This window comes from Anopheles cruzii, chromosome 3, assembly GCF_943734635.1.
Source record: "Anopheles cruzii chromosome 3, idAnoCruzAS_RS32_06, whole genome shotgun sequence".
Taxonomy (NCBI): Eukaryota; Metazoa; Arthropoda; class Insecta; order Diptera; family Culicidae; genus Anopheles; species Anopheles cruzii.
The window spans coordinates 29,427,530-29,453,310 of record NC_069145.1 but is presented as its reverse complement, the minus strand read 5'-3'; the positions used below and the strand labels follow the sequence as shown (position 1 = coordinate 29,453,310).

The window sequence follows — 25,781 nt, the reverse complement described above, 5'->3', positions numbered from 1 at the left end:
CGAACATTTTCAATTTGGTTTGATTCATTTTATTTGATCCGCTTTAGAAACGTTGACTTTTACACTTTAGCCGTACACCATTTGAAATTGCAGTTTAATGGGGCGCCGCAAGACTGGTCCCGTTGTTCGTCGCGGTTCCCGCCGCGATAGCTACATCGCGAAATGCTAGTGCTGTCACGGCTTTTGCGTGGCCATTGCACTCACGCTCGATTGCTTGATTTTCGATGCGCCACAAACGGACCAGCATGTCGGACGAAGCGGTAAAAATGTACTTGGAGTCATTGCTGAACGCGGCATCCCACATCCAGCCCTTTTCGATGCGCAGCACGGCCCGTGGGGTCCAGCCGTCGGTATTATAGATACGTGCCGTGCCGTCGCCGGAACACGTCACCAGCAAGCTCGAGTCCGGACTGAATTTGCACCGCAAAGCGTACCTCTCGTGGGCCTGTATCTTATGTTGCGGCTGCCAGCGATTAAGCGTCGACGCCGTACCAAGTGAATCGCTCCAGTTCGACAGGGTCCAGATGAAACAACCACCTCGGTTGGTCACTGCTGCCATAAACGCCCCGTTCGGGCTTACGGCCACATCTTGCATCGAACACTCTACCTCCGGCATCAGGTGCTCATGGTTGTCCGACTTCACGTCCCAAAGATAGATGCCTCCGCCGTCGTGGGCCATCAGGAGCTCGACCTGGTTCGGCAGTAGACACACCGAGTTCACCGGACTCTGGCAGTCAAAGATGCGCTTGCACGACGGGTTCTGTGAGCCCATGTCCCAGATGCGCACCTTTCCGTCTTCACCGCCGGTAAACATCAATTTGCCATCCTCCTCGAACCCCACCCGGGTCACGTTCTTTGCGACGCCATCAAAGTTCACGATGGGGTGGTTCGAGTGCATATCGTAAAGCCGGATGTGCTGGTAACCTCCGGCAGCAAGCAGATTTCGCTTGGGGGATATCTCCAGCGAGTTCACCTGCGAATCGGTGTGTTGCATCGTACGCACGCAGGCACTAGAAAAGGGTTGCCATATCCGGATTGTGTGATCGTAACCGCCGGTTGCTAGGATCGGTTCCCCTGCCAAATCCGATGCCATTGCCGAATTAAATCACGGATTGCTTCGTTGCGAAAATATGTTTTGATTTCACCAGAGCATCTTCAAAACTACGAATGCCTGTTCTGCACTTTGCATGTTGGACGTCAAAAAATGTAAACAAACTGATTGCCGGTCTCAGCCACTCAGTGTACAATGAACGACAAAATTGCTCGTTCATTCATTTGCCAGTCGTTGTTCTAGATTCAACCCGGTTAATAGTGCTCGTCATGGGAATGTGCAATAAAAACCACTTTCTTCTGCTCTTATTGATTGCGTTCTTGGGAAATGTATTCGGCCATACCAATGAAGCGCGTTACGATAATGTGCGGCTATATCGTTTCTTTATTGAAACCGAGGACCAAGTGAAAATGTTGCAGAAATTAGAAAATACCAGCGATAGCTATTCCTTTATGGGCCACGCGAGACATGCAAACCAAAATTTAACAGTCATGGTAGCGGGTCACAAGATCGCGGAGATAACGGAGTTGATGCACAGATACCAACTAGAAGGAACCATCTTGGTAGTATAGTGATCAGCTTTGTTTGTACAATTGCTAACAATAACTTTTCTTCCCCGCAGTTATATAATATGCAAGAACTGATTGATAAGGAGAAGCTCTCGATCATGCCAAAAAGTACACCGGCTGAGAGTTTTGATTGGTCTCACTATCATCACTTGGACAGCATCAACCGCTGGCTGGACTGGCATGTTTCTCATCACCCTCAGCTGAAGACAATTCAGCTTGATCTTAGCTATGAGCAGCGACCATTACGCGGAGTTATGCTATCGAAAGACCCGGCAAATACGGCCGTGTTTTTGGAGTGTGGAATTCACGCCCGCGAATGGATCTCACCAGCGAGTTGCACGTTTATTCTCAACGAGCTACTGACCTCCGATCGACCAGATGTCCAGCGCTTGGCACAAAATTTCAATTGGATCATTTTTCCGGTCGTAAATCCCGATGGATACCATTACACCTTCGAGGCGGACCGTTTATGGCGTAAAAACACACGACCGTACGGCCTTTGCCGAGGGGTAGACCTGAATAGAAACTTTGCCAGCGACTGGAACGGTCCGGGTGCCAGTATGGATCCATGCCGGTATGATTTTGCCGGAGGCAGCGAATCAAGCGAACCTGAAACGAAATCACTGGCTGCATTCCTTCGCGACAACGTTGGCCAATATCGTATTCAGACATACTTTTCCATTCACTCTTTCTCGCAGCTAGTAATGTTCCCCTACGGGTACACCAATCAAAAGGTGGCAAACTACAATGATCTTGTGTCGATAGGACTGAAGGGTGCCCAGGCTATCAAAAATAAGCATGGCAAAAAGTATGTATCGGGGGCAACGATAGAAACGATTTATCCCACATCGGGTGCTAGTGTCGATTGGGTTTACGGTGACCTCGGTGTGCCGATAGTGTTTACGTTCGAGTTGAGAGGCCCGCCTGATAGCAACAACATGTTCGTGCTGCCCGCTAACGAAATAATTCCAACCGCCGAAGAACTTCTCGAAGCTTTGATCGCTATGCTGGATCAAGCCACTCGATTGGGATATTATACGCGCGATACGACCAAGGAAGACCTTTGAATGTCCGAAAAAGGTTGATGTTGGTATCTTGATCTGATAAACAATAAAAGACATGTAAAATTACTTAACACTTGCCTGTGGTTTTCTTTCAACTATTCAACGATCTGGCGCAACGATCGAGTACAAAGTAAAAATTGAGCAAAATGAACTCGAGATGAATGTTTGTAACGGCGTTTTAACTGTTTGTTTACATTTGTCCTTAATGACAGCTTGAGTTCATTTTGCTCAATTTGCCATCAACAAACGGTAGCGTTTTCGTTTTGTTTTGGAGTTAAGTCTAGTTTCCGGTGTTAACTATTGCTTGCTGTTATCTACCTGCATAAGTTCGATTACCGCTCGCCGGAAGAATGTGATGAGCGATTCCGGTGAGACGGATATTTTGCTGCTAATACCACCAGACTTCTTCAACTGCGAGTCCCCCGCGTTGGTGACGCCAAGAACACCCAAGGCAACCACCAACTGTTCCCTTGGCACTGTCGATCACCTATCATATGAGTCGTTTATCGATTGCAACGGCACAGCTTCAATGGCGGGGATAGAAAACTGTTCCATGGCACAATGTTCGGCCGCAAATCGAACGGAACAGTACGTGGCATCAACCCCGTTCAAACGGCACAACCACCGGGACCCGCACAAGGAGCGATACCTTCTGAACGAAATCGATCAGTATCTGCAAGAGAGCGATCATCATCGCCAAGCGCAGGAATCAGAGAAGCAGCAGCACGATCACCATCACAATGGCATCCGTAGCCCGCACGAGTCGCTGGTTGACATAAACGGTCTCTCGATAAACGAATACTCATCGTTATCGGGGAACGATTTTGGCAATCTTTTGAAGCCCATTCCATCGGGCGGACCAGTACCACAGAAACCGCCACGAAATGTTCAAAGCTCGCTACTGGTGAAACCGTACAGTAAAAATGGAAACATGCTCAATCTGAGCGATATCTGGCCAACACAGGGCAGTGCCATGCCGGACTACCAGAAAGCCTTGCAAGAGGAACGGCTCCGTCGGCAGCACTGTGAGCGTAACATTCAATCATTACAGATAAAGTTGCTCGAGTACGAGGAGAAAATGTCCGTCGCCCTCACCGTGGACAAGGAAAAGGTGTCCGTCATTGGCAAACTGGAGCAGGAGGTTGCTCGTTTGACCAACCGAATACGCGACATGGAGGGGAACCATATAGAAACGCATGAAAAGCTCATGAATGAGAACGTCGAAGTGCGTAACAAGAATCTGCTACTCGAAAACGAGCTTACGAGCACCGTCAACCTATCACGGAAGCTTCAAGAACAGAAGGACATACTGGAGCTGAAGGTGGACAATTTGGCCAGTGCCAATCGGGACGTTAACGAGGTGCATCGCAAACAGCAGGAAGACCTTCAAGTTCGGCTCGCCAATAGCCGCGATAGTGAGCGGCAGCTGAAAGAGCAAACGGGGAAACTGCGAAAGGCGAACGAAGGGCTTAACAGTGAGTTACAAGAAGAGAAGAGGAAGGTAGCGGAGAATGCCGGTTTACGCGAGGACGTTCGAACGTTGAGGAGGAAAAATGAGATGTTGGCGAAACAATTGGCTGATGCTTTGCGAGACAATGTGGGCCTCCAAGAACAGACAAAGCACATGAAACAACAAATATCCGTCCACCAAGAGGAATCGGTAAGAATCAACTCGGCGCCGGCCATATCTTACCTTAACGTAATGATTTTCACGAACCCTTTTTTTGCTTTCAGAAAAATCTTTTAAAAGAGTTGGAAATACAAAGAATTTCGTTGAAAAAGTACTACCAATCCCAACTAGAAGATGTGGTAACGGATAAGTTGAACGAATTCCAAAAACAGCTCACCACCGTCGAGGAGGAATTGAAAGGGGAAGCGTTCAAGAAGGAGCGTGCACTCGCGGATCGTGCCAAGCGGCAGATCGAACTGATCGATCAGAAGCGTGAACAGGAGGTGCTTCTTCTTACGGAGCGATACAACGAGCAGGAATCCTTGTACCGGCTCCAGTTGGCAAACTCGGCCAAACGTATACACGAACTGGAGGATAAACTGCGCACCATACAGAATCGTCGGGCGGACATTGCCTCGCAGCTGCACCTGATAATGGAGACCCAGTGGAAACAGGCGCTCGATGTGCTGATGAGCCCTGGGGGGCAGCATTCGGAGGAACGTTATTCTTCGAAGTTGTCCGATTTGGAAGCCAAGTCACAGTACTTCCAGCGCCTGTCCGCGGGGCAAGTCGATAAGGACCGGCTCGATGGTGTTTTATCGCTGAAACAAGCGATAGTAAGCGACGAGGTGAGCAACTTCCAAACGCCAGTGCAGGCCAGCCATCGTCAACCTTCCAACGGACCGCCGTCAGGCTTCCCGAAGGAACTGCTACATAACTATATCGAGCTGCTGCTAGAGAAATCCCCCAACGATCTCAAACGGCTTGAGGAAGTCCTGTCTAGCTGTCGAAAACAATCGGAGAAAGAATCGTGCACCGAAATGCACGGTGCCGATGGAGCGGCGAACATAACAAGATCAGCATCGGCCACGGCACTGAATCAGCTCGGTAAAAAACCGTACCCAAAAGGTGCTCCGAGGCCGTGGAAATGATAGATCTATGCCTACACGAGAGGTTGCTTGCAATTGTGTACTTTCTTATTTTAAAATCCACCGACGTATTCAGCGATTACGGAGTGAAAGTGTGCCTTACTTTTTAAGATTCTGCTTCCCTTAACACTCGGGATGCAACTGATAGACAAATAATAAAGAACTGTTAAAGTGCCTTCTTACCTTTGGCTACACTCACGCGCATGGAAGGCAAAAATACTATTTTCGAACGTCTGATTTCGGTTTCATGGTCTTACTCCGTTTTATTCGATTTCTACGCAAAACAGATCATTCAATAATACATATATTATATTATAGTATAGTATAGTAATATTACTATAACGTTTCTTTACGTTTGTTATGCTTATGTTTTCCCTTTTTCCGATTAATTTAAACGATTTCATTTGGTGAGTTGACGCGCCCATCAGAGTGTCGCGTGCTGTAGGATGTACAAAAACAGGGATGTCTCTACACAAACGATACTGGCGTGGATGCTGTAATGGATAACTGCTCCCCTAGGCCACGTTGGTGGCCCGCCTTTCGTCAACGGGCGTGTATGATTTTACTTAGGTGTGTTGTTCAAACGAAGCGATTGTGAGTAGATTGCTTATTCGGCCACTTTGTAGCTTGTTTTGGGACCAACGAAAACACACTTTCCACGTTCCACGGCACAGGAAGCAACGCCGGAGACACGGAAAACACAGGCTGGCCGGAGGTCCGTAAAATATGGCATACCAAGGCTCCAGACGTTTGACCACCTCATCAACCGCCGATTTTGGAATGATTTAATCTATTACTGTTTGTGCCTAGCGGCGGGCAGCGGTTTGTTATCCTCCAGTGTGGCCATCCGCACTGTGGCACACCATATTTGTGAACGCGGAACAGAAGAGGCAAACGAGGAGAAGCAACGACGAACAGTGTTAATATCTATGCACGTTCGTTCGACCACCGTCCGGTGCTTATTCTAACGAGTTGAGCGTTAGCAACTGTTTGAGAACTTTCGTCTGCGACGTTTCGCGGATTTCTCCGGCCAAAAACATCTCGTCCACCACGGTGTACACTTTGTAGAAGTTGAACACCAGATCCAGTTCGCACACGTTGTGGAAGTATTCGTTCAGCACCTCGACAAAGTTGTGGATCGCCTCCAGGTAGCACAGGTTGTTGTCGTTCACGTCGACGCAGATACAAAAGTAGAGGCCCGCGTACCGGCGGTACACGATCTTGAAGTTTCGGAACTCGACAAAGTTCGTGTGTTTCGCGTCGCGCACCGTTACGACGGCGTGCACTTCCTCGATTAGCTTCTGCTTTTCGTCATCGTCGAAATTCATGTACCACTTCGCGAGCCGAGTTTTGCCCGCCCGGTTCTGTATCAGAATGAAGCGAATCTGCAGAGGGAAATATGTGGGTGGAACACAGGAAGTTTGTTATCGGGTCGCCCCGTCGGTCGAGGTGTTGATAGTGCAACCACTCTCGGCACCTACCATCGTTGGCGATCTGTATTTTTCCGCAGTTTCTTCGATGCGTGGAAGTTTGTGGTCGAAAACCAGTCACAATCACACCGATTATGCTTAAGAATCGGTGGCACGATGACAAATTTACACTCCGAAAACCAGCTCTGCAAAATTACGAGATTGATTATCAACCAAATTTTCGTTTAATCAACGTCAAAACGTCAACTTGACAGCCCGAAAAGGCTTTTGGCTCAGCAAAAAGGGCTATTGAGATAAACACAGAACGAATAATAAAAATATAGAAAAAATAGAATCTTGTCCTCGCAAACGTGCTCAAAATTACTTTTCCAACGCATTGTGCAAGCGTTAAGCAACGACAGACACGTTGTGAAAAGATAAATCGAACTCCAAGTCCAGGACACTTATTAAAAACGTATGTGCATTGTTGACGTTTGAATCTGTTTGCCTGCCAATGTCACTAGTTCCGTGAACACCGTCGAACCCGAGAGCTGTGCAGGAATTTCCGTGAATCAATTCCGGTTGTGGTCAGCTTCAAACGTTTATCAGTCCTCCTCGGTGAAGTAAAGTGCGTTAGGAAATGTTGGGTCAATTGTTACGTGCCGCGAACGGACTAGTGCGCGAATGTCGCACTTATTCGAAAGCGGCATCCGTAAGTTCCGCCAAATTGCAGGAACTGGCGATGGAGGAGACCTGCTTGGTGGTAAACGATCAGGATCAGACAATTGGAACGGCATCGAAGCGAGACTGCCATCGGGTCGCCCCCGACGGTAACATCCGCCTGCACCGGGCGTTCAGCGTGTTTCTGTTCAACAGTGCGGGAGATATGCTGCTCCAACGGAGATCCCGCGACAAAGTACGTCCCCATCGCAAGCACAGCTTTCTCCTGCTTCGCTTTCCGCGCCACCCGTGCTCGATAGCAGCACCGTGCGGGTCAATCCGCTCAGTCTTACGTCACGCGAACCACGCATGAATAATTCAAGCCCTTCTCCGGAACACTGGCGACTAGTCCCGATCTTAGGATTACTAACGGTTTTTTCTCCCTGTTTTGTTTCGTTCGAATGATTTGAATATGGTCCACCCGGAAGATAACGTTTCCCGATTGTTACACGAATGCCTGCTGCAGCCATCCGCTGTACGATATCAAAGGTGAGCGCGAGGAACTGAATGCCCTTGGCATCCGTCGCGCTGCCCAGCGAAGGTTGAACTACGAACTTGGCATTCCGCTGGCACAGGTAAGATCTCGTGATGCTCTGTTTTTACATTTTGTCTTAAGAATAATTTCATTTCTCATCCACTGTCCTGCAGGCAAGGCTAGAAAACTTTCACTACCTCACCCGCATCCACTACGCTGACCGGGGCGATGGTACGTGGGGCGAGCACGAGATCGATTACATTCTGTTCCTGCAGAAAGAGGTCGATCTCAAACCGAACGATTCGGAGGTTAGCGAAGTGCGGTACATTAGCAGGAAGCAGCTGGACCAAACGATCAGTACGCTGAGCGCACCACTCACCCCATGGTTCCGGCTTATCCTGCAGCACCGACTGCCGCTGTGGTGGGACAATCTACATCAGTTGAAAAAATTCCAGAACCACGAGTCAATCGAAAGATTCTAAGGCGATTCTACGATCCTGTGTCACTATTAAGGGCATTAAGTCAGGCGTTGGGCGCGGGGTGAAATGTCAAACAGAGGCAATAAAAAGATTTCAAATCGTTTCTAGGTGTAAAGGGACCCCCTTCCGAAGTAAAACCGGTGACGGTAGTTCCGGAAGGGATGGGATGGAGAAGAAGCAAGTAGGGTTTAGTGGGTAGGACCTCGGCACCGAGGGAGAGTCCCACACTCCGTGCGTAAATGTGGTCCCTACTTGTAAAATATAAAAAAAAAAAAAAGGTGTAAAGGGAATCTTCGGGAGCTCTAGCTAAGGTTATACTAATACTGTTTTACGAATGTTACACCGGTTAAAAAAAAGAATATTTTCTATGCAATCTTTTCTTATGCAAAACATAAAATTGGTTTTATTTTATCCTTCGAAACGAATTGCGATCTACCTTTTCAGCATTACCTCGTTGTGAGATTTCATAAAATCAGCTCGGGGGATATTCTAAATATTTCTCTAAGTCTAATTACAATTTTACAGAAAAGTTAACCGCTGCCGCCATTATTTAATGAACCACCATAAGTTTTTAATCTAGCCCACAAAACGAAAATCATCTTGGTTTTATCAAGAACAGTGAATTAGTCACTTTGGGCACACCGGCGATATTTCTTTGCTGTCCGCTAACCGCATCGAAAGTAGCTCATTAGCCAACCGTGCGGTCCGTTACTAATCGTTACCGAACTAATGACGAACCCCTTCCGTGGTGCCGCGAGCATAACTCCCACCACCTCCCATCCATCTTACGCACATCTTAAGTTCCCGCGGGTCGCGGCAACACCGGAACCGGCCCGAATTCCCGATGCGCCCGCCGTTCTTACGCTCGGCTTTGGCTAGACCCGACGGATCGGGTTGTGGTGGGCAAGACACCGTGAACCGAACCGGCGATCGCATAGTCAGTCGTGCTTGAAACTCCGCTCGGCGCAGACACATCGTGCGACGTCCGTAGCACGTGGTCGGTGCCCGCTTTGCGTGTGGCGTGCAGCTTTCGCGCAATCAAAAAACGACACGCGTTGTGTTGCGCGTGGGTAACGATAAAGTCGGGCAAGACCGGTGGCATAAAAAATCATAATTGAACGTGAGTGCTGGACGCAAAGTATGTGTGTGTGCTCGTAAGTGGACCGTGTGCCGTGCAATCTGTGACGTTTCGCACATTATTTGCTCACGCAAAAGTGGCACAAACAGCTGCAGTTTCTAGTGTGATAAAGTAGAAAATCTGATCCAGAAACACGGAAATTCGATTGAAGAAATTTAATCACCGATTCGAACTACGGTAACTTCGCGCTCCCGGATAACCCGAAAACCGGTTCACCGGTTGGCTGCGACTGTAAAACCGTTGCAACACGGCGCAGCGAGAAGCGACCTAACCTCCCCCGGTCGACCAGTTTTTGTTGGTTTGAAAGTTGCTGAAAAGGAAAGTTTGACGACCGCCGGATCCTCAAGGAACTCGCGTCCACGGCCGTCGTAAGTAGAACACACGCAAGCCAGGGACGCGCACAGAATACACAAAGAACAGTGGCGTGGCAACACAAGAAAACTGGCCTTGCTCGGCTTCTCTCCCCAATCTCCCCAATCGTGTTGCAGAAAAGGGACCATGCTTCTACCCCATTATCAAACACGACGAAGACGCTTAATGGCGCCGACGGTTTTGCATCGCTTCGAATTAATCACCCCGCTGCCGATGCCGAGGGTGCAGAAAAGTGGCCGCGTGTTGTTGGCCCCATTTACCCTGGCAACTGCCCAGGGCGTTTGTGTGGGTAGAAAGCGAATGTTATCGCTTGTCCGGGGCTTGTGTTTGTAGAAACTTTTACTTTTTTTGGTCCCGGAGGCGGATGACACCGGAGGCGCGTTCAATAATAGTGCCTTTTGTTGGCGCCATGCCTGTTTCGAAGTAGGTTCGGAGCAACGGGGTTGGAAACTAGACGTTTGCAAAACTACGCGTAACGTATGCGAATGCACGCACAATTGTACTAACTGTTGAAAGTCTGCGCCAAAGTTTACTCTCAGCCAATATTTGCTCGCTTTCCTCATGGTTTTGGAACTTTCCAAACGCGCCCACACCGGACGCGGCACGACATATTTACGACCTCTACTTACTATGCTTGTTCCATTTCGCCGTCGCTTGTCGATATCATCTTACGTCCGCGCCTAGGCGCGCCCTGTCGAAGAGGCACAAGTGGCCCTCTGTATGTTTTTAGCGAGCGAAAACCGAAAACCCCTCGCCAGGGTAGGCCAGTGGCTTAGTTTGTTAATCCTTGCTGCATTTCGGGTGCACATGCAGGTGTGGCAGGCCGCGAAGGAGAGGCCGGCTGAAAGGGTCTCTTCGTGTTCGGAATAAATGGCCGGTCCCACCTAGCGACTGTCGCTTTGCGTCACGCTTCCAGTTCGCCAGTCGGCGGGCTGGCGGTGGCATTTACGTCCACAATTACCTATTGGTTGTTTTTGCTACTGTGGTTGGTTGGCCCAGGTGACCGTGCGCTGCGGTGAACGGCTCCAAGCAGGGGGCGAACGAACGCGAACCACTTTCCGAGCAGCGAGCACAGACTCTCAAACAGGCTTCTTCCTGTGGCTCCGTGCGGCGACGCCGAAGTGGAGCTCTCTTGAGAAATCATTCGAAACTCAAACCGGTGGAGGGCTAAGGACAGACGGCCCCGATGGGGAGTAGGTACAACGACGCTCGGATAGGCTCAGAATAAATCTCGATAGTTGCTGTCGTGTATGGAGTGGTTTGGCACACGACCAAACATAAGAACGGGCAATGAGTTGGTCTTTTTATCGCAGCCACGCCAAGCCCCGTTCTTGTGGAGCCGTTGTCGAACAGGTTTCCGAGAGACCATTCGGATTCGATCACAACTGAAGCCATTTAAAGAGGCCACTCATCAGTTGTATTGCCACGTAAACGAGGATCGTTCATGTCTAGTTCAACAATTAATATGCTTTTGTTGTATGAAGATTTCATAATCTTATTGTAATTTTTGGTTCAAAACTATCAAACAAAATTTAGGTTTCTTAAAACAATTTGTTCCAAAAGGTTGCTCCCGCGACATTGATAAATTCAATAAACAACTTGACCCTGGGGGTCGATGAACGATCTGTTGTGATCTTTTGACGATTCTCCGCCATCCGCGTCCATCCGCGCGGTGTCGCGAACAATAAGACGGTGTGCTTTGGAGGCGATGCGTAGGCTTCACTCCGTTAAACAAACGAAATCGAAGAAAAAGAAAACAATCCAAAATGGTCATGAATGGAAAGGTAAATGGACAAACGCGTAAACATCTCGCCAACCGAGATGGTCCGTCTCCCACATTTCATTTCTCAAGCCCCAACCAAGTCGGTGGGAGCCCTGACCGGAAACTGTCATTGAGAGAAACGCGCCACATTTGACCTTAAACCGTACGGTAAATTGTTCCACAAAAATCCCAAGTACGTGGGAGCACCTTTCTACGAACGGGGTCGGTTGCATTTGTGTGCCACTTCCGCCAGGAAAGCTGGTCCAGCGAAAGGCCCCACGGCAGGAAATCTATCGTGCAACGAGCCAATCATCGCACAACCGGATTGTTGCCAAACGGTGAAACGGTGATCTTCACCAAGGAAGTGACCGTCTGGTTTGGTTTGTAGCACAGTGGGCCACAAACGCGCCATCGGCAACGCAGCCAGTGCCATACTTTCTTTTACCAGTGCGTATCTCGTCGTTCAATGTCCCTAGTCCAATGGGTTTCGAGCACTGGAAGCTGGGCCATAACCTGGGAAACTCCTGCACAACAAGTATTAGACGAAAAGCGTGTTCGATATTTCAATACTCGGTCCTTAGGCTTCCTGGCCCAGTGATGCCATCTCACACCTGCACGGCTTTCAGTTCGAAAGTTCGCCTAGCAGTGAAATGGGTGATGGTGGTGGCGGCGATGCACTCCGAGCCGGGGCGGAATCCCCGGAATCAATAGATTGCTGCACAATTTTCCTATCACAAGAGAAAGTGTGTCAACGATCGGTAAACTAGCCTCCCCCCCGGGGAGATGTCTCTTGTGGGTTGAATTTACATTTTATCTCATGCATTATCTGAGAAAATCGATCCACAACATAAAAGCAGGATCCACATTTTTATGAAAGCTGTCAAGAAGGAGTCAGCTACGGGGTCAACTACTTCGAAAGCATACGCTCGTAGAGGTGATACTTTCATTTCTTGGCGTTTGAGTTTTAGGCCACTGTCCGGGCTGTGACTATCGAAAACTGCTACCTACGCTATCGCTCATTTGCTTCGCCTCCAGCTGTCCTTCTTTTGGCGGGTGATAATCATTAGAGCCGAATCGATCGTGATCTCGTGATTTCATGATGTTGTTGACCGACCAAGAGTCGAAGCAGTTGGCAATCTTCCGCTCGTTATAAGTTCGATCCATCTGCCCCTTTTCGGCAGTAACATTCGGCCAGTGGCCAGTGGTGACGAAACTAGGCCTAGACTACTGGGTGCGCATGGTAGCGAAATAAGGCCGACCTGGTCTCGATCGGGTCAATCGGTACGGTACGCCGTCACGCAACACTAATGACAAACCACGGACTAATAGATGCACGTTGCTGACACTCGGAATCTTCGAAAAAGCCCGAGAGCACAGACAGAGAGTGGGAGTCACAAAACAATTAGAGTATCAAACCTGTGTTCCTAAACATGTCGGAATCACGGGTCTCATTAAGCAGCTCTTACGTGCGCAAAGCCCGAGGGATGTGGGCAATCTTTGGTTTTGCACAATTTCGCGCACACCGTTCGCGTTCGCGGCAGGCCAAATTTACGCCGCTAATGCACGCCGCGGTTGGTAAAGATACTTTTCGACACTTCAAGTTCAACTTCAAAGTCAAATGCGATCGGCCACTTCGCGCCACGCGGGAGATTCGATATTATTCATGAAGCAACAGCCTATTCATTATATTCCTATTCAAATCGCAACCCAACCGCAGGCGGGGCGTCCGAAAACGCGTGAACTCTTCACGGTGGACCGGCTTTTTCTTATAATCGCACCGTTGGTTTGCTATTTTGGGTCCAATAGTTAACACCCCGGCGAGAACGACGCATGACAGCGTCACGGTTGGCTTCAAAAGATCTGCTTCGCACGATAGACACCCTTTAAGAATGGCTTCTTGTGTACGTTTCCCGATTGTGTTCCGCGGTCACATGGTAGGTAGAAGAAAGGCTCTTAAAGGAACATAAGTTGGAAGAAGTGCCCTCAACGAATATTCAACATATTGGTACAAAAGCTTTGTGCTGCTACTTGCGATCGTTCCGTTTGAGTCTTCTGTTAATCCTTCATCCATTTTATGAACACTCAATTGCACATTATTGTCCATCATATGCTTCTTGGGCTTTGGTGGTTTATCATCTACGATAATAATCCTTCAGAAGCGTTCGATTGAGCTAATTGTTTATGCTTATCGTGCAACCGATTGCCGTTAGCGCCTCCCAAAATAAAATTTATTGACTCGGAAGTGTCATTGAAATGCCGTTTATGCCAATCTAGCACCACGACGGTTGAACTGTGTATCGAAGAGGGTTATTTTTTATTCTATTCACAGCGAATAGAATCATAATTTGAACGGTACACACCTGGTCAGCTGATCTGCATCACTTCTTCGCCCCATGCGGCCTTGCCAGTTAATTAGCAAATCGGACACGTACATCGGAGGCTACGCGCCCGTAGCCATCCCGAATCAGCATCGACGATCGCACGACGCTGGCGACCACATTCGATGACCTTCCGGCACGGTGCCGATCGAAAGTAAACGCGTGTGTCTCCTCCCGCAATAGAGGGTACATGAGGGTGCTACTGACCAATCCGTGGCCTATAATGTGCCCTTCAGATAGGCCCGAAAAACGACGGTCGGCATGACGCTGCAAATGAACGCTTGCTTTATGTTTCAGCCGTAACACGGCCGAGAGTCACCTTTCCATGGGAACGTCCGGGGTTAGCGCGCGGACACTAAGTGGCCGCCGCTATTCCCACCGCTGTCCAATCGGCCAGTAAGCCACGGTACACGCGCGTTGAAGAAAATTTCGAATCTTCTTACTTCGATGGAACTCTTTTGCCTATTATTATGCTCCCATGCAAGCCGTGCGAACTCCGTTTTTCGTGAAGTGTCGCTTAATTTTATGATACCTTGTTTTTCTCCTTTTGTTGGTTTTATGCGGGGAAAGCGCACCCTTCAAGCGGATAGAGTGTTTATTTCTTGTTGTGTTTGTTTTGTTCCTTTTTTGCGTCGTGTTACATAAAATTAACTAAATTCTTCACCCCCGTTTTGCGGTGCCATTTTTTTGAGGGTTTTTTTCTTTTCAACACTCATTTTTATGTTCGCTTCGGTGCTTTCGAAATTTTGCGCGAATGCTTTTCGGTTGACTGTCGATGCAACGCAGGCAGACCGGATGGACCGAGCGGCGGGCTGGTTCCGTGTGTCGCACGAAAGCAGAAGGCTTTCTTTTGCGACACCGTGCACGCAGACGGATATACTGCAGCTGGCCATGGGTGAACAATAATCGGCTCCACCGACCAGCCGACTGACCTGCCGACGAACCTTTCCCTTTAGTGGGCCGCTCACTGGACAAACCTGTCGCTCTGACGCTTCGCATCGTCGTCAGAGGGGTGATAATAAATTCAAATTTCATTTCACCTTCTCCGGAACGGTGGAACGTGGGGGGGCGCGCGTTACGAGATCACGATAGCGTTCGAGCGATCTCGAACTTCCTTTCGAACCGGAATATCGTAAGATCAGTGAACGCCCGGCGGCTTTTGATATGGAGCATAACTTTTGGTCACTCTTTCTTTTCGCCATATTTAACACCTCGTCGGCGAAATTGTGTAGCGTAAAATCATTTCTTATCACCGACTGTCGCTGCTTCCGAAGTTACCGCCAAGGTCGGGTACCTTCTGGTAAGGGACCCGGCAAAAACAGGTGAACGGTTAACGATACGATTCAAGAGAAATTTCACTCGGGTCAGTTCAGTCTGGACGGAACTGTTGGTGTTGGTTGTGTAAGAGGTTGAATGCCTTTTGGGGTGAATTATTTTATTCCGATTTCCGAACGCTTGACAAAACCGGTCCAGCGGTTCAGCGACCGACCTGTTAATGATGAAATCAAGATAAATATGCGATATTAATCCCGGTAATACCCGGTCTCCCGGAATTGTAAGCAGTTACGAAACGGTGCGCTTTCGGACTATTTTTGGACTTTTAATTAAAATAACATGGTGCCCGTATTTCAAACCTGTTCAACTTTTGTGGCACTTTCAAGTAACCGTCGTTATCACGATTATCGATTGTCGATTGTCATGAAATGCTGTCAGCCAATGTAGCTGTCAGCCGGATTAAAACAACTTTCCACATATTCCGATTCGGGTTTTGATCGGTCCCTCTGAAAGACCAATGACGGATGAATCTAGCTGTAAATCATAGATCTGTTGAACACGTACTGGCCATCGGCAACCGTTGCGCAAGACAACGAGAGGCGGCATTGCCCACGCTCAGAACATCTGCTAAGGCAAAACCACCATTAAACCACTTCATTTGACTCATCTTTGTTTCTAGCGTCAGTATCAATAAATTGCATTCTTTATTCATTCTGTGCATGAGTACGGATCGCCCCTTGGCTGTGCTGACATCACGACAAAAAGCCCATCCACAGACACCCGGAACAGAGAAACCCAAAATGAAATGCGCCAAAATAAATACCACATCCGTTTCCGATGGTCCTAAGGAGCCTGCTGCCGGGCGCAGTCCTCCGGAACGCACCACAAAAACCGCAGCCCGGATTCCGGAATCTGGGAAAGGAAACCACAGCTCACTCACTGGCATGGAACCACTCTTCTATCCCTGCCCCACGCAACACGGTCGTCACGGCCTTTGTGCCCTTTGTGGCGACCAGAGCAGAAAGCCAAGCACTGCCCATGTTTCTTCCCGCATTTTTTCCGGCTTTCCCAACCACGAGAGAATGCGTCCGTTACGATCGATCGGAACACAGGTTTCTGTGTTTCGGCCCTCGAAGCCCATTACGAAGCCCATTGTTTCGCGTCGCAGACTAGTCACAGGGTAGTGGATTGCAGCGCAGCTGGAGATGCAACGTGCAGCGTCTTCTTTAGCCGGAATGCCGGCTGGCCTCGTGCGGTGTGGCAGCAAATAAGCAAAATTAGCTTTTCCGTTTCCCTCAGTTTCCCTCGCCGGGCGATGTTCTTCGGGAATGGATCCGGGCGTTTGAATTCGAATAGCAACACAATTGTACGCCGGTTTCATTTTCGAAGCGGGCTCGGCTTTAAAACGATAGTTAAGTGCTGATTGTGGTAAACCGTGGACTGTCTGCGCTTTTTATCTCTATTTTCGCGCTAAGCGGGCCCATCTTTGGCGGCGGTGGTAATGGCCACCGGCAGGGCAGATGTGGAGAAGAAAGTTTTCCTCGGCTTCGTTCGCACGATGGGTTCAATGTGACCACTAGAGCCTGCCCGTCTTAGTTGCAACATACATAATGGAGACGAGATGATGGGCAGATGAGCGTTGGAAGTGCATCGCACTCGTCGGCAGCGGTGCACTGTCGTCGTAATCGCCGGTGACGCCGGTGGTTGCGACTCAACACCGGCTGCCCGGTGTGGCTTCCATTGTTGAGCCGTGGCGGCGTAGTGAAAGGTGCCAACCGATCTGGCTAGTGATCGGGCTCTGCGCTCGGTGACTTATAGGAACGCGCCGTGTGTCAGTAATGATACCGGAAGACACCGCGGGTGCGTAGTTGATATAATTGCACGGGACATGTAATGCTCACTGCTTGCCAACGCAGCACCGTAATGGGAACGGATTGGTTGTAATTCTCCCAACTACTCTAATCACACCCGATTACCGATAGAAGTTTTCCGCTTCGCGGTATCCTATTCGAGGAAGTTATCTCTGTCACTTCACACTTGTCGGGTCGATTTCTTGTAAAGTTGCTGTAAGTGCGAAAATTCTAATGATTTTCCTTCAATTTTACGGTTTAAGTTTACATTTCGTTTCGGCGAGGCGCTACAAAAACAAAAGACTGCAAGCGACGAACCCATGGCGCATGGCACATTATTGACAGTATTTGGTTTGTTGACGGAGGAAGAAGGCCACAAGTCGACCCTTTTTTGTGTGAGTCACAAGCGAAAAAAAAAAAACAGGAACTCGGCGCGGAAGTGAACCGCGTGTATCAACCTGACCACCCGACCGTTGCTATTAGTTTTAAGTAAACGTTTTAGTCATCATCGGCACCCGGTCCCGTTGTGCCCCGCCGTACCGTTTTCAGGGGCAAGGCTCCGTCTCGGGACACTCGGGGTGTTCGTGCCGGTGACGCAGCAATCTCAAATCGCCCAATCACTCGGTTGCTTGAGGTCAGTCGCGGTACCGAACTGAACCTCCGGCGTAGCGAGTGACCAGAGCGAGGCAGACCACACCTTTTATGGAGCATCGGCGCGATCGGCTCAACGAACTGTGTGTGCGCGTTTCGCGAACTGGTTGTTCTGCTTCGATCGGTGTTCCAGGAGTGGCTCTGTTGGAGCTTATGGAGATGTTAAGAGCTGTTCTCTCGCAGCTGTGATCGATCAACAAAACGGGGCTGGTATTGACCAAAGCTTTCAATAGAGATTGCATTTGATTATGTTATGTTCATCTCATGATTTGCATCGTCGGTACTCTCGGCAATGTGCGGGCGAACGAGGAATTGTTTTTGGGCTAGAAACAACCACCACCGGTACGCAACATAGTCCACTGGCCTTTGGTCACGAGCATAAACCAGTCGTTACGTTTACGCAACCCATCCGGCGCGCAGTCCGTCGGGCCGATACCAGTAAACCCACGTAGACTGGCCATGCCGCGATTAATCAATCAACAACCGCGCCGCGTGCACGTTTGAACTGGGCACACACCCGACAGGCCCGGGCCCGGCCCCGTTCGGGTCAATTCGAGTCGTTGGTGGCCGAACTGGGATTATGCATTCCACTGTCGGTGCCCTATGCACGCGCCGGGTAATCTATTGAGTTTTGGTGGCCATTCGGTTGGTTTGCATAACCTCGTGCGGAAAGTCGTTTCTGTGATTGAAATGTAGAAAAAGGTAGACCCCCGCGCTTCGCGGTGTCTACGCGAACCAGGGCAACATGTATCGTTGTCAATTGCCAGTGCGATGGACGATTAATATTAATTGTTTTATTGGCAGCATTTGCATTTCTTTTGAATTGTTTGATATGTTTGATGTGTTTGAGAGAGTAACCGAAGTTTTAAAAACCAAACGTTAATCAATCATGTAAATTTATTTTATTGTTTGTTTGTTTGGTTTGACTCTCAACATTAAATTCAAGTTACAACACTAATACCACACCTAATAACCATATCTGAATTTGTTGCTCGATCATACATGTAAAGTGAAAAACATACAATTCTTTTCGTTTTCTCTCCTTTATTCACTGTTACTATTAGTCTTCACTGATTCACTGGTATTCGGAAACTGTTCCAAGTCGCCGCTACTCTGCGACTTTCCGACTGTTCGACTGTTTTCCGACTGCTCCCCGACTGCACTAATTTGCGATCCTTTCATACTTGAAGTTGTTCTCGGCTCAACCTCAGATCGTTCTCCGCCAGACAATGGGGGCGGGGGCTTAGTACGCATTCTACTTCTGACGTAACACGGTGTTTGCCCCCTTACATACATTTTAGTACAAACGATATACGACTTCAAGGTCGAAATATTAATTTTATTGGATCACTGATTGGTCCCCTCACTGTGCGGCGAAATGGCAACTTTATTTCAGGATCCGTCCACCACGTCCTCCGTGACACCAAAAATTAACCTACAGACGAGTAAACAAACTAATGCATAGGCGGCAGTCAAACTTGCCTCCTAACGCTGTAGAACTTTGCCAATTAACTGGCAAAAATAAATTTTACAACATGCTTACCAAAAAATTTAATAAAAATCGCTTCTTTACACATTCAATATTGGTAGCCGACCTAAACCCACAAGGCTTGACCTATTTTAATCAGCTGCGTTGCTTTCAAAACTCGTCAGCTCTTTAAAAGTGGAGGCCACGTGCTTTTGCGATGATTTATCGGGCCCCCATGCATTGCAACAATGGCAGCTCATAGCAGATGATGCTTATCGGCGGGAGCTGCACGATCTGTTTTCGATTGAGCATATTCCACACGATCCCACCGGGGGGGTGTCTCCTGTGCCCAGCTTTCCATCGTGTGTCGAGAGCCCGAGCCAAATGTTCGCACCCAAAGCGCTATCGTTTGTGAGCAGCACGCGCTTTCCATCGCGCTTCGAATCAAGGGTCCCAGCGATAAGTGCACCACTTCCAGCACCAGATTAGCCCGCCCTGAAACTGAACACCGACTCTGTTGCAGGGTGGCATGAATGAAATGAACAGTATCTAGCCGTCAGCCGGATCGGTGATCGGCGTGGGACCAACTTTTATTGGCAATCCAGTTGAAGCTGCCCTTAATATGGGCACTTGACACGGAAAAATGGCAGCAAAAGAAAAACTCACATTAAACATTTTATTTCAAGCTCAGGTTGAAGTTTTTTGTAGCTCACCGAGCGTTCACAGCAAGGCCGTATTTCTTTTGCCCGCTGTCCGATTAATCATCCATGCGGAATGAGTGATCGGTGTGGTGGATTGGTTTTTCTACCCCTCGCGATCATCATTTTAACGCTCGCTGATTGTATTAGTTCCATTTTCCGCCCGATACCCTCCGACAAGGGTCGGTTTAATATGTATTACTGAACGCACCGATTTTCCGCATCAAGAAAGTGAAGCGAAGGTACCGAGAAAATAATGCTTTAAAAGCATCCCCAATTTTCTACGCCACTTCAATGTACTCTGCAACTACTTAATTTTGTAGACATAATTCCGTAGCAATTTTCAATAATAATAATATTATGCCCCCGATTCACCGAATCTCTTCTACCAAACAATCGAGTCACGACCCTACGGCGCTTCTTAGTCGTAAATCTGTCGCAAGCGAGAATGCTGGTGCTTGGTGCAGAATTTTACTTTGTAATTTCACGTCACGACAACACGTTTTGCACAACCCACAAGGCCTGCATGAAGATGCGCCCAAGATTGGCGGTCCGCCGAGGATTTAGATCGGGTGTATAATTTTCGATTGAGACCTTCCCTTCGATCGGTGAACATTGGGCTCAGTGCAATGCTCACGACTTTATGGCTGACAGTAATCACCACTTGCGATGCACTTTTCTGGCTCTCGTTCTCCTACGTGTCAAAATAGAACGTGTCATGCGTGCTCGGGACCTCACGAGGCCGTTCTGCACGCTGACAACGCTCCCTCTGACTGGCGACCCGCTAAACCGCTACCTTCCCGCAGGCTCTGTCAGGGACACAACGGGCTTTACACAAAACATTTTCGCGCCAACGTCAGCGCCAGATTGGTGCAGTGGGGAACAATAGGGCCGCTAAATGTATCCACCAGACGGAAACCACCATCTGTCAGCGGCGACCCAGCAACTGCACCACGGTCATGATCCCTCCCCAGTGGACACTGTCCACATCGTCCACGCTTCCAATGGCAACCGACGCCTCGTCTTGGCAAAGTTCTGCTGCGTGTACTGGTCACCGGCGGGGAAATGCAATTTATCGTTCGCCAGGCCGTTGGCACTTCCCCTTGGGTCGGTAGCCACAACACGACATGGCACGGCACGGCACGGCATGGCGGTCAATCGTGGTGGCGTGGCGCAGTCGTGAGAAACGGGTCAAGCGGGAGTTATGGACCCCATCACCATCATCAACACAGCCACACGGTCGCCCTCGAAAGCCGAGAGCCCGTTTTTTGGCTTGACTTTCGAGGGGTTGTAAAGGTTTATTACTAACCGTGGTCCAGCTGATGTGAGGGCATGCTGCCGGTGGCGGTGCTTTTTCCCCGGTATTTTACAACCAATTTTGATTGTGGGAACTACACCGGAGCTAAGAAGTTTTTCGTTTGTAAAAGATATTAGACAGTAAGCCAGAACGAGGCCTTCCCAGAAGTGTGACCGTTATGATCTTTTTTAATGGCTTATTTCGCACATCTCAAAAATGAACGCAGATGTCATTCTCGCACATACTGATTAAAGAAAAAGCATTAGAGGTAGCACGGAAGACGAGAGTTACATCTTCAGAATGTGTATTTTGCAGCTTCTAAAGCAGTGTTTTTTATTTTAATGCCGAGAACCGGCTTTCAACGTGACTGAGTAACAGTAGTGCTGTATTTGATCATAACATGTGTTTGTTAGGAACTCGTTACCAATAGTTTTAGTAATGTAATTGAACTAAACACGTCGGGACAAAACCAATTATAGCATAAAAGTTTGCAAAACCTGTTAACTTCAAATGCTTAAGATGCTCCAAAAACCTCGCAAATAGTTCCACTTCCAATATTTCCTGGACTTCTACTCAATTTTCCAGGGAGGTAAGTTCAGGACAGATTTTAGGAACTTGTTCTGATAACCTAAGTTGTCTGCCTTTGGCTATATTATCCATTGCGTTATAGCAACAAAGAACTTGGTTTATTACATGACTGGAATTAGCAAATGATCTGTAGTCTATGATCGATGGCAACACTTTGTTATTTGATCAAAAAAACTTACTTAAATTATTTGAAAAAATGTTAACAAAACCCAATTTAAACCATTTTCAAATTGCAATACAAGCTTTGTCCAGGAATAAACCAGAATCAACTGAGAGATCTTTCTCTTCCACGATGTTTCTTCGCACGACCGACCTTTCCACTTATTTTTGGCCATCGTGCGCCTTTCTCTTTTACTACTCCACGTGTTGAGCATTTTAAGTTGTGCTGTTTTTGCGTTATTTTTTTTTTGTCATTTTAATCATCGCCTTTATCGAATGTTGTATCTTGTAGCAACTAACGGGCGGCGATAGTTGTGCTCCAGTTGTTGCAACCGGCCGTGACTGGTGTGCGTTTGTGTGTCGCATGGCCACTGTCTGCTCCTGAGCCAAACAATGAATTTATTACTTTCCGCGTAACATATGGACCTACAAGAGATGTCCACACGACGATAGACGCTACGGACAGCCTTGCTGATTCTGCGTGACATAAGCGTGAGCGTCATGTGACATGTAATCCGCACACAGTCTACTCGATCTACTTGAGGGATGCCGCTAATTGGAGTGTTATGCCGCGGTCGTCCCAAACGCTGAGCCAAGGTTCGCGGCACAACCGGCGCAATGTTTGCCAAAGAGAAATTCACGAGATATTCCGAATACTTTTTCGGTAAAAGCTCGGCTCACGTTCCACTGCGCCGCGATACCAACGTACAAAACGAATACATCCGGCTAGCTAAGGTAGCCGGTAGTAGCCGGTAGTAACAGTTCCGGAAGGAAGCACCCGGGAAAGAAGTGGTTCGCTACGGTACACCTTTGGCACCCAGCCCGGTGGCCCCCTTGCGCATAAAATGCGCCTCGAGCCGCACGCTTAGGAAGGTGTAACGGGCGATGTTTGACGATGATGTTACACTGCCCACATTCCTATTGTTCTGCCAGTGCAACCGATTTTCCGGCTAGTGGAAGTGAATTGCGATCGCGATCAAACCCGCCCCAGCCCCCGGGGGGAGTGGGTTTGCTCGCGTAGCACTCCCCGAGCATTACGCACCACCCTTTTTTACGCGCGAAGGCCTCTGTTTATGTTGCCCCAAGCGGGGACCGTACAGGGACCACCGCAGGCACGCGGAAGATGCACTTTTTGTGTGCGCCCGTGTGTGTGTGTGTGCCCGTACACGGTGTCGATTGTGAGCGATTTATTTGGCGAACCATTATCAAATTGTGCACCGAACGAAAAAGGAAAAAAACTATAACCACACACTTCTTTCTGGGGTGGGGTGCGGGTGCCTAGTGGGGGCTGCGAGCGTGGGCTGATGGGGCGGACCGTACCCTTTTAGGATTTCAATTGCCACCGAAGGCTCGTTGGGGTTGGTTCGAGCTAAAACTGGTACGCGGTTGCTGGTGTGTGCTCCCGTCGGGCGTCGAAGTGTAACTGTTAGTGTCCTGTCGTGTTAGTGGACTGCTCCGGAGTATTTATCTGGTGTTTATAATCGTTGTTTGTTATCTTCTTCTATTCCCTGAAAACATCCAGACATCGATTGGGGTACGCGTGTGACGGTTACGCCTGGCAAGCGGCTACTTAGTTCCCACACAATGATCACTCGGCGAAAATCGGTGGCGCTCGCAGTGGCGCTTCCGGTGGTGCTGCTGGTGATAGTGAACCGTTTGGAACCGTGCGAAGGACATGGGCGCCTGATAGAGCCCCCGAGCCGGGCCTCGGCCTGGCGGTACGGATTCTCGACGCCACCGAACTACAACGATCACGAGCTGTACTGTGGCGGGTTCAACCGGCAGTGGCAGAAGAACTCGGGCAAGTGCGGCGAGTGTGGCGATCCGTTCGATGCGCCCTCACCGCGGCCGCATGAGTTTGGCGGCAAATGGGGCCAGGGTGTGGTGGTCCGACGCTACAAGCCTGGAGCCGCCATCACAGTCCGCGTGGAACTGACCGCCAGTCACATGGGGTAAGTGTATCCGTTCGATCGTTTGGTTGTTGAACTTGGAAAATAATTCTCTATCGCCCCTCGTCCCCCGTCAGCTATTTCGAGTTCCGGATCTGTGACAGTGTACAGGCGAAGCAGGATTGCCTGGACAAGCACCTGATGCGGATCGTCAGCGGAACGCCCAGTATCCCGAACGCGAGCGATCTGAAGACGCGCTTCTACCCGCGCAACGGGAGCCGTATTTACGACATGAAAGTCGAGCTTCCGGCAGGTGAGTGGTCACTGCGAAGTCAGTCCCCCCTCACGCAGTACCATCCCAATCTAACGGACGATCTCACCACACCTACAGATCTGAACTGCAGCAACTGCGTCGTCCAGTGGAAGTACGTGGCCGGCAACAACTGGGGCATCTGTCCGGACGGGAATGGAGCCGTCGGCTGTGGACCGCAGGAAGAGTTCCGAGCGTGTGCCGACGTGTCGGTAGGCGATGGGGATGGACCGAACCGCACGCCACTGCGGCCGGGCCAGAAACCGGTGCCAACGCGGGCACCGGACGGCAGCAAACCGGCTGTTCCGGCCGACGGTACCGACGAGGCGATCGATACAGAGCCACCGAAGGGCGTCCCGTACATGGGCCCCGTCGTGGCTCTGTTGTCGCTTTTTCTGGTCCTATGTGGATTTGCTGCGCTATATATTTACCATTATCACGGGGGCCGGATAAAGGCGCTGATGCGCTGGAACCGCGAGAAGACCCAGAAGATCGTTCACGTCGAGCCACCGAACGCGGTGCCGGATGTCGAGGCACCGGTGCCACCGCCACGCACCAAGCGGCTGCGCGACATCGACTGCCAGCAATCGAGCGTCCTGACCGGCAGCACCAAGCACCAACCGTACGCGGTGTCCGACGTGAACGCGAGACCCCACGGTGGCGACTGAGCTGCCCGCAGCATCTGGCAGTGTACACCGCGTTTTATTTATTTGCAGTGTGGGGTCGCCCCTAAGCCTTTGGGAGAGAAACGGAATAGTTGAAGAAAAATGCTAAGGAGTACGGAATGGAGTAGGAGTTTCCGAAACACAAACAATCCTCCCACGAACGGGCACGAACAGCCGGCCACAGCCAGCGAAGCCAGCAACCCTGCCAGTAAGGAGGAGCTGTAAGATAACAGTTTTCTTGTTATCCCCACACGACGACGACGGCGACGACTCCGTTATTTTCTCCCCAATGAAAATAATTATAAACAAGTGTTTAGTATTACGTAGAGCAAAAGTGAAATAAAATGTATGTAGATTTGTTAAATGAAAAATGATCGGATTGAACACGCTAAACGCCTAGATGTATGCAGCGCTGCCGAACACCGATCAGTTTCGAGTTGGAGCGCGCGCAAACGATGCATTCCAGTGTCCAGTGCCCCGCGGAGGCTGACCTTGAGCATTGCAACAAATCAAGGGCATGCGGACCGCCACGAGGAACGAGAAGAATGCGCGGCACTGGGAGGAAATATCTTTTTAACAGCTGTGTCCATAAGCACACGCTGACGACGAGTGGCGTCTATTGTTTGCGGTGACACGTGCAGCTAGAGCTACAGCTTTGTTGTTGTGCCCGCGGACCGCGGTCTTGGTGGTAGAGGCAGAAAAATGCTCCGAATCAATCACAACAGAACGTCGCTATCAAACCGTGCGCAATTGTTTCACCTTAATTTTGATAGCCATTAAAAAGCGTTTAAGCTTATTTTCAAACACTCTCTGTCCGCTTTTGTGGCAGAGTTTGTGTGTTACATACGGCGATTTCCCGGCGATTTGGAGTCCGTTCCGTGCAGAACGCCAAAAACGGGTTGGATGATCTTACGAA

At 49.3% G+C, this 25,781-nt stretch overlaps 6 protein-coding genes across 7 annotated transcripts; 4 read left to right on the top strand and 2 right to left on the bottom strand.

The window, feature by feature from the left end:
* Positions 1-35: 35 nt before the first annotated feature.
* Positions 36-1,155, bottom strand: LOC128272865 (protein LST8 homolog). The gene has a single exon (XM_053010747.1). The coding sequence runs from the start codon at positions 1,091-1,093 to the stop codon at positions 95-97; it is 999 nt and encodes a 332-aa protein (XP_052866707.1). The 5' UTR covers positions 1,094-1,155; the 3' UTR covers positions 36-94.
* Positions 1,156-1,289: 134 nt separating this feature from the next.
* Positions 1,290-2,730, top strand: LOC128272624 (zinc carboxypeptidase-like). Its single transcript, XM_053010460.1, has 2 exons — positions 1,290-1,614; positions 1,674-2,730. The coding sequence occupies exons 1-2, from the start codon at positions 1,321-1,323 to the stop codon at positions 2,685-2,687; spliced, it is 1,308 nt and encodes a 435-aa protein (XP_052866420.1). The 5' UTR covers positions 1,290-1,320; the 3' UTR covers positions 2,688-2,730.
* A 309-nt stretch (positions 2,731-3,039) lies between these two features.
* On the top strand, positions 3,040-5,428 carry LOC128273445 (interaptin). The gene is made up of 2 exons (XM_053011410.1): positions 3,040-4,344; positions 4,419-5,428. Exons 1-2 carry the CDS (start codon positions 3,040-3,042, stop codon positions 5,283-5,285), a joined length of 2,172 nt encoding a protein of 723 aa, XP_052867370.1. The 3' UTR covers positions 5,286-5,428.
* Positions 5,429-5,530: 102 nt separating this feature from the next.
* Positions 5,531-6,913, bottom strand: LOC128272144 (AP-2 complex subunit sigma). The gene is made up of 2 exons (XM_053009894.1): positions 6,764-6,913; positions 5,531-6,667 (listed from the first exon to the last, which is right to left on the bottom strand). The coding sequence occupies exons 1-2, from the start codon at positions 6,764-6,766 to the stop codon at positions 6,242-6,244; spliced, it is 429 nt and encodes a 142-aa protein (XP_052865854.1). The 5' UTR covers positions 6,767-6,913; the 3' UTR covers positions 5,531-6,241.
* A 313-nt stretch (positions 6,914-7,226) lies between these two features.
* Positions 7,227-8,642, top strand: LOC128271336 (isopentenyl-diphosphate Delta-isomerase 1). 2 transcript variants are annotated; one of them, XM_053008809.1, is made up of 3 exons: positions 7,227-7,607; positions 7,840-7,996; positions 8,070-8,642. In XM_053008809.1, exons 1-3 carry the CDS (start codon positions 7,332-7,334, stop codon positions 8,366-8,368), a joined length of 732 nt encoding a protein of 243 aa, XP_052864769.1. In that variant the 5' UTR covers positions 7,227-7,331; the 3' UTR covers positions 8,369-8,642. The 2 variants fall into 2 exon arrangements, with proteins under 2 accessions (XP_052864769.1, XP_052864767.1); XM_053008807.1 differs by having other exon boundaries at positions 7,840-7,986; positions 8,060-8,639.
* Positions 8,643-23,585: 14,943 nt separating this feature from the next.
* LOC128273116 (uncharacterized) lies at positions 23,586-25,127 on the top strand. The gene is made up of 3 exons (XM_053011034.1): positions 23,586-23,953; positions 24,028-24,203; positions 24,282-25,127. The coding sequence occupies exons 1-3, from the start codon at positions 23,586-23,588 to the stop codon at positions 24,866-24,868; spliced, it is 1,131 nt and encodes a 376-aa protein (XP_052866994.1). The 3' UTR covers positions 24,869-25,127.
* Positions 25,128-25,781: the final 654 nt, after the last annotated feature.

Bases quoted from the DNA above. Each gene is read 5' to 3' on its own strand.
- LOC128272865 (XM_053010747.1), bottom strand. From the start codon at position 1,093: ATGGCATCGGATTTGGCAGGGGAACCGATCCTAGCAACCGGCGGTTAC.
- LOC128272624 (XM_053010460.1), top strand. From the start codon at position 1,321: ATGGGAATGTGCAATAAAAACCACTTTCTTCTGCTCTTATTGATTGCG. The intron at 1,615-1,673 runs GTAGTATAGTGA...TCTTCCCCGCAG, and splicing joins AACTAGAAGGAACCATCTTG to TTATATAATATGCAAGAACT.
- LOC128273445 (XM_053011410.1), top strand. From the start codon at position 3,040: ATGAGCGATTCCGGTGAGACGGATATTTTGCTGCTAATACCACCAGAC. The intron at 4,345-4,418 runs GTAAGAATCAAC...TTTTGCTTTCAG, and splicing joins CCGTCCACCAAGAGGAATCG to AAAAATCTTTTAAAAGAGTT.
- LOC128271336 (XM_053008809.1), top strand. From the start codon at position 7,332: ATGTTGGGTCAATTGTTACGTGCCGCGAACGGACTAGTGCGCGAATGT. The intron at 7,608-7,839 runs GTACGTCCCCAT...TCCACCCGGAAG, and splicing joins AACGGAGATCCCGCGACAAA to ATAACGTTTCCCGATTGTTA. The intron at 7,997-8,069 runs GTGATGCTCTGT...AGGCAAGGCTAG, and splicing joins GCTGGCACAGGTAAGATCTC to AAAACTTTCACTACCTCACC.
- LOC128273116 (XM_053011034.1), top strand. From the start codon at position 23,586: ATGATCACTCGGCGAAAATCGGTGGCGCTCGCAGTGGCGCTTCCGGTG. The intron at 23,954-24,027 runs GTAAGTGTATCC...GTCCCCCGTCAG, and splicing joins CTGACCGCCAGTCACATGGG to CTATTTCGAGTTCCGGATCT. The intron at 24,204-24,281 runs GTGAGTGGTCAC...CCACACCTACAG, and splicing joins GAAAGTCGAGCTTCCGGCAG to ATCTGAACTGCAGCAACTGC.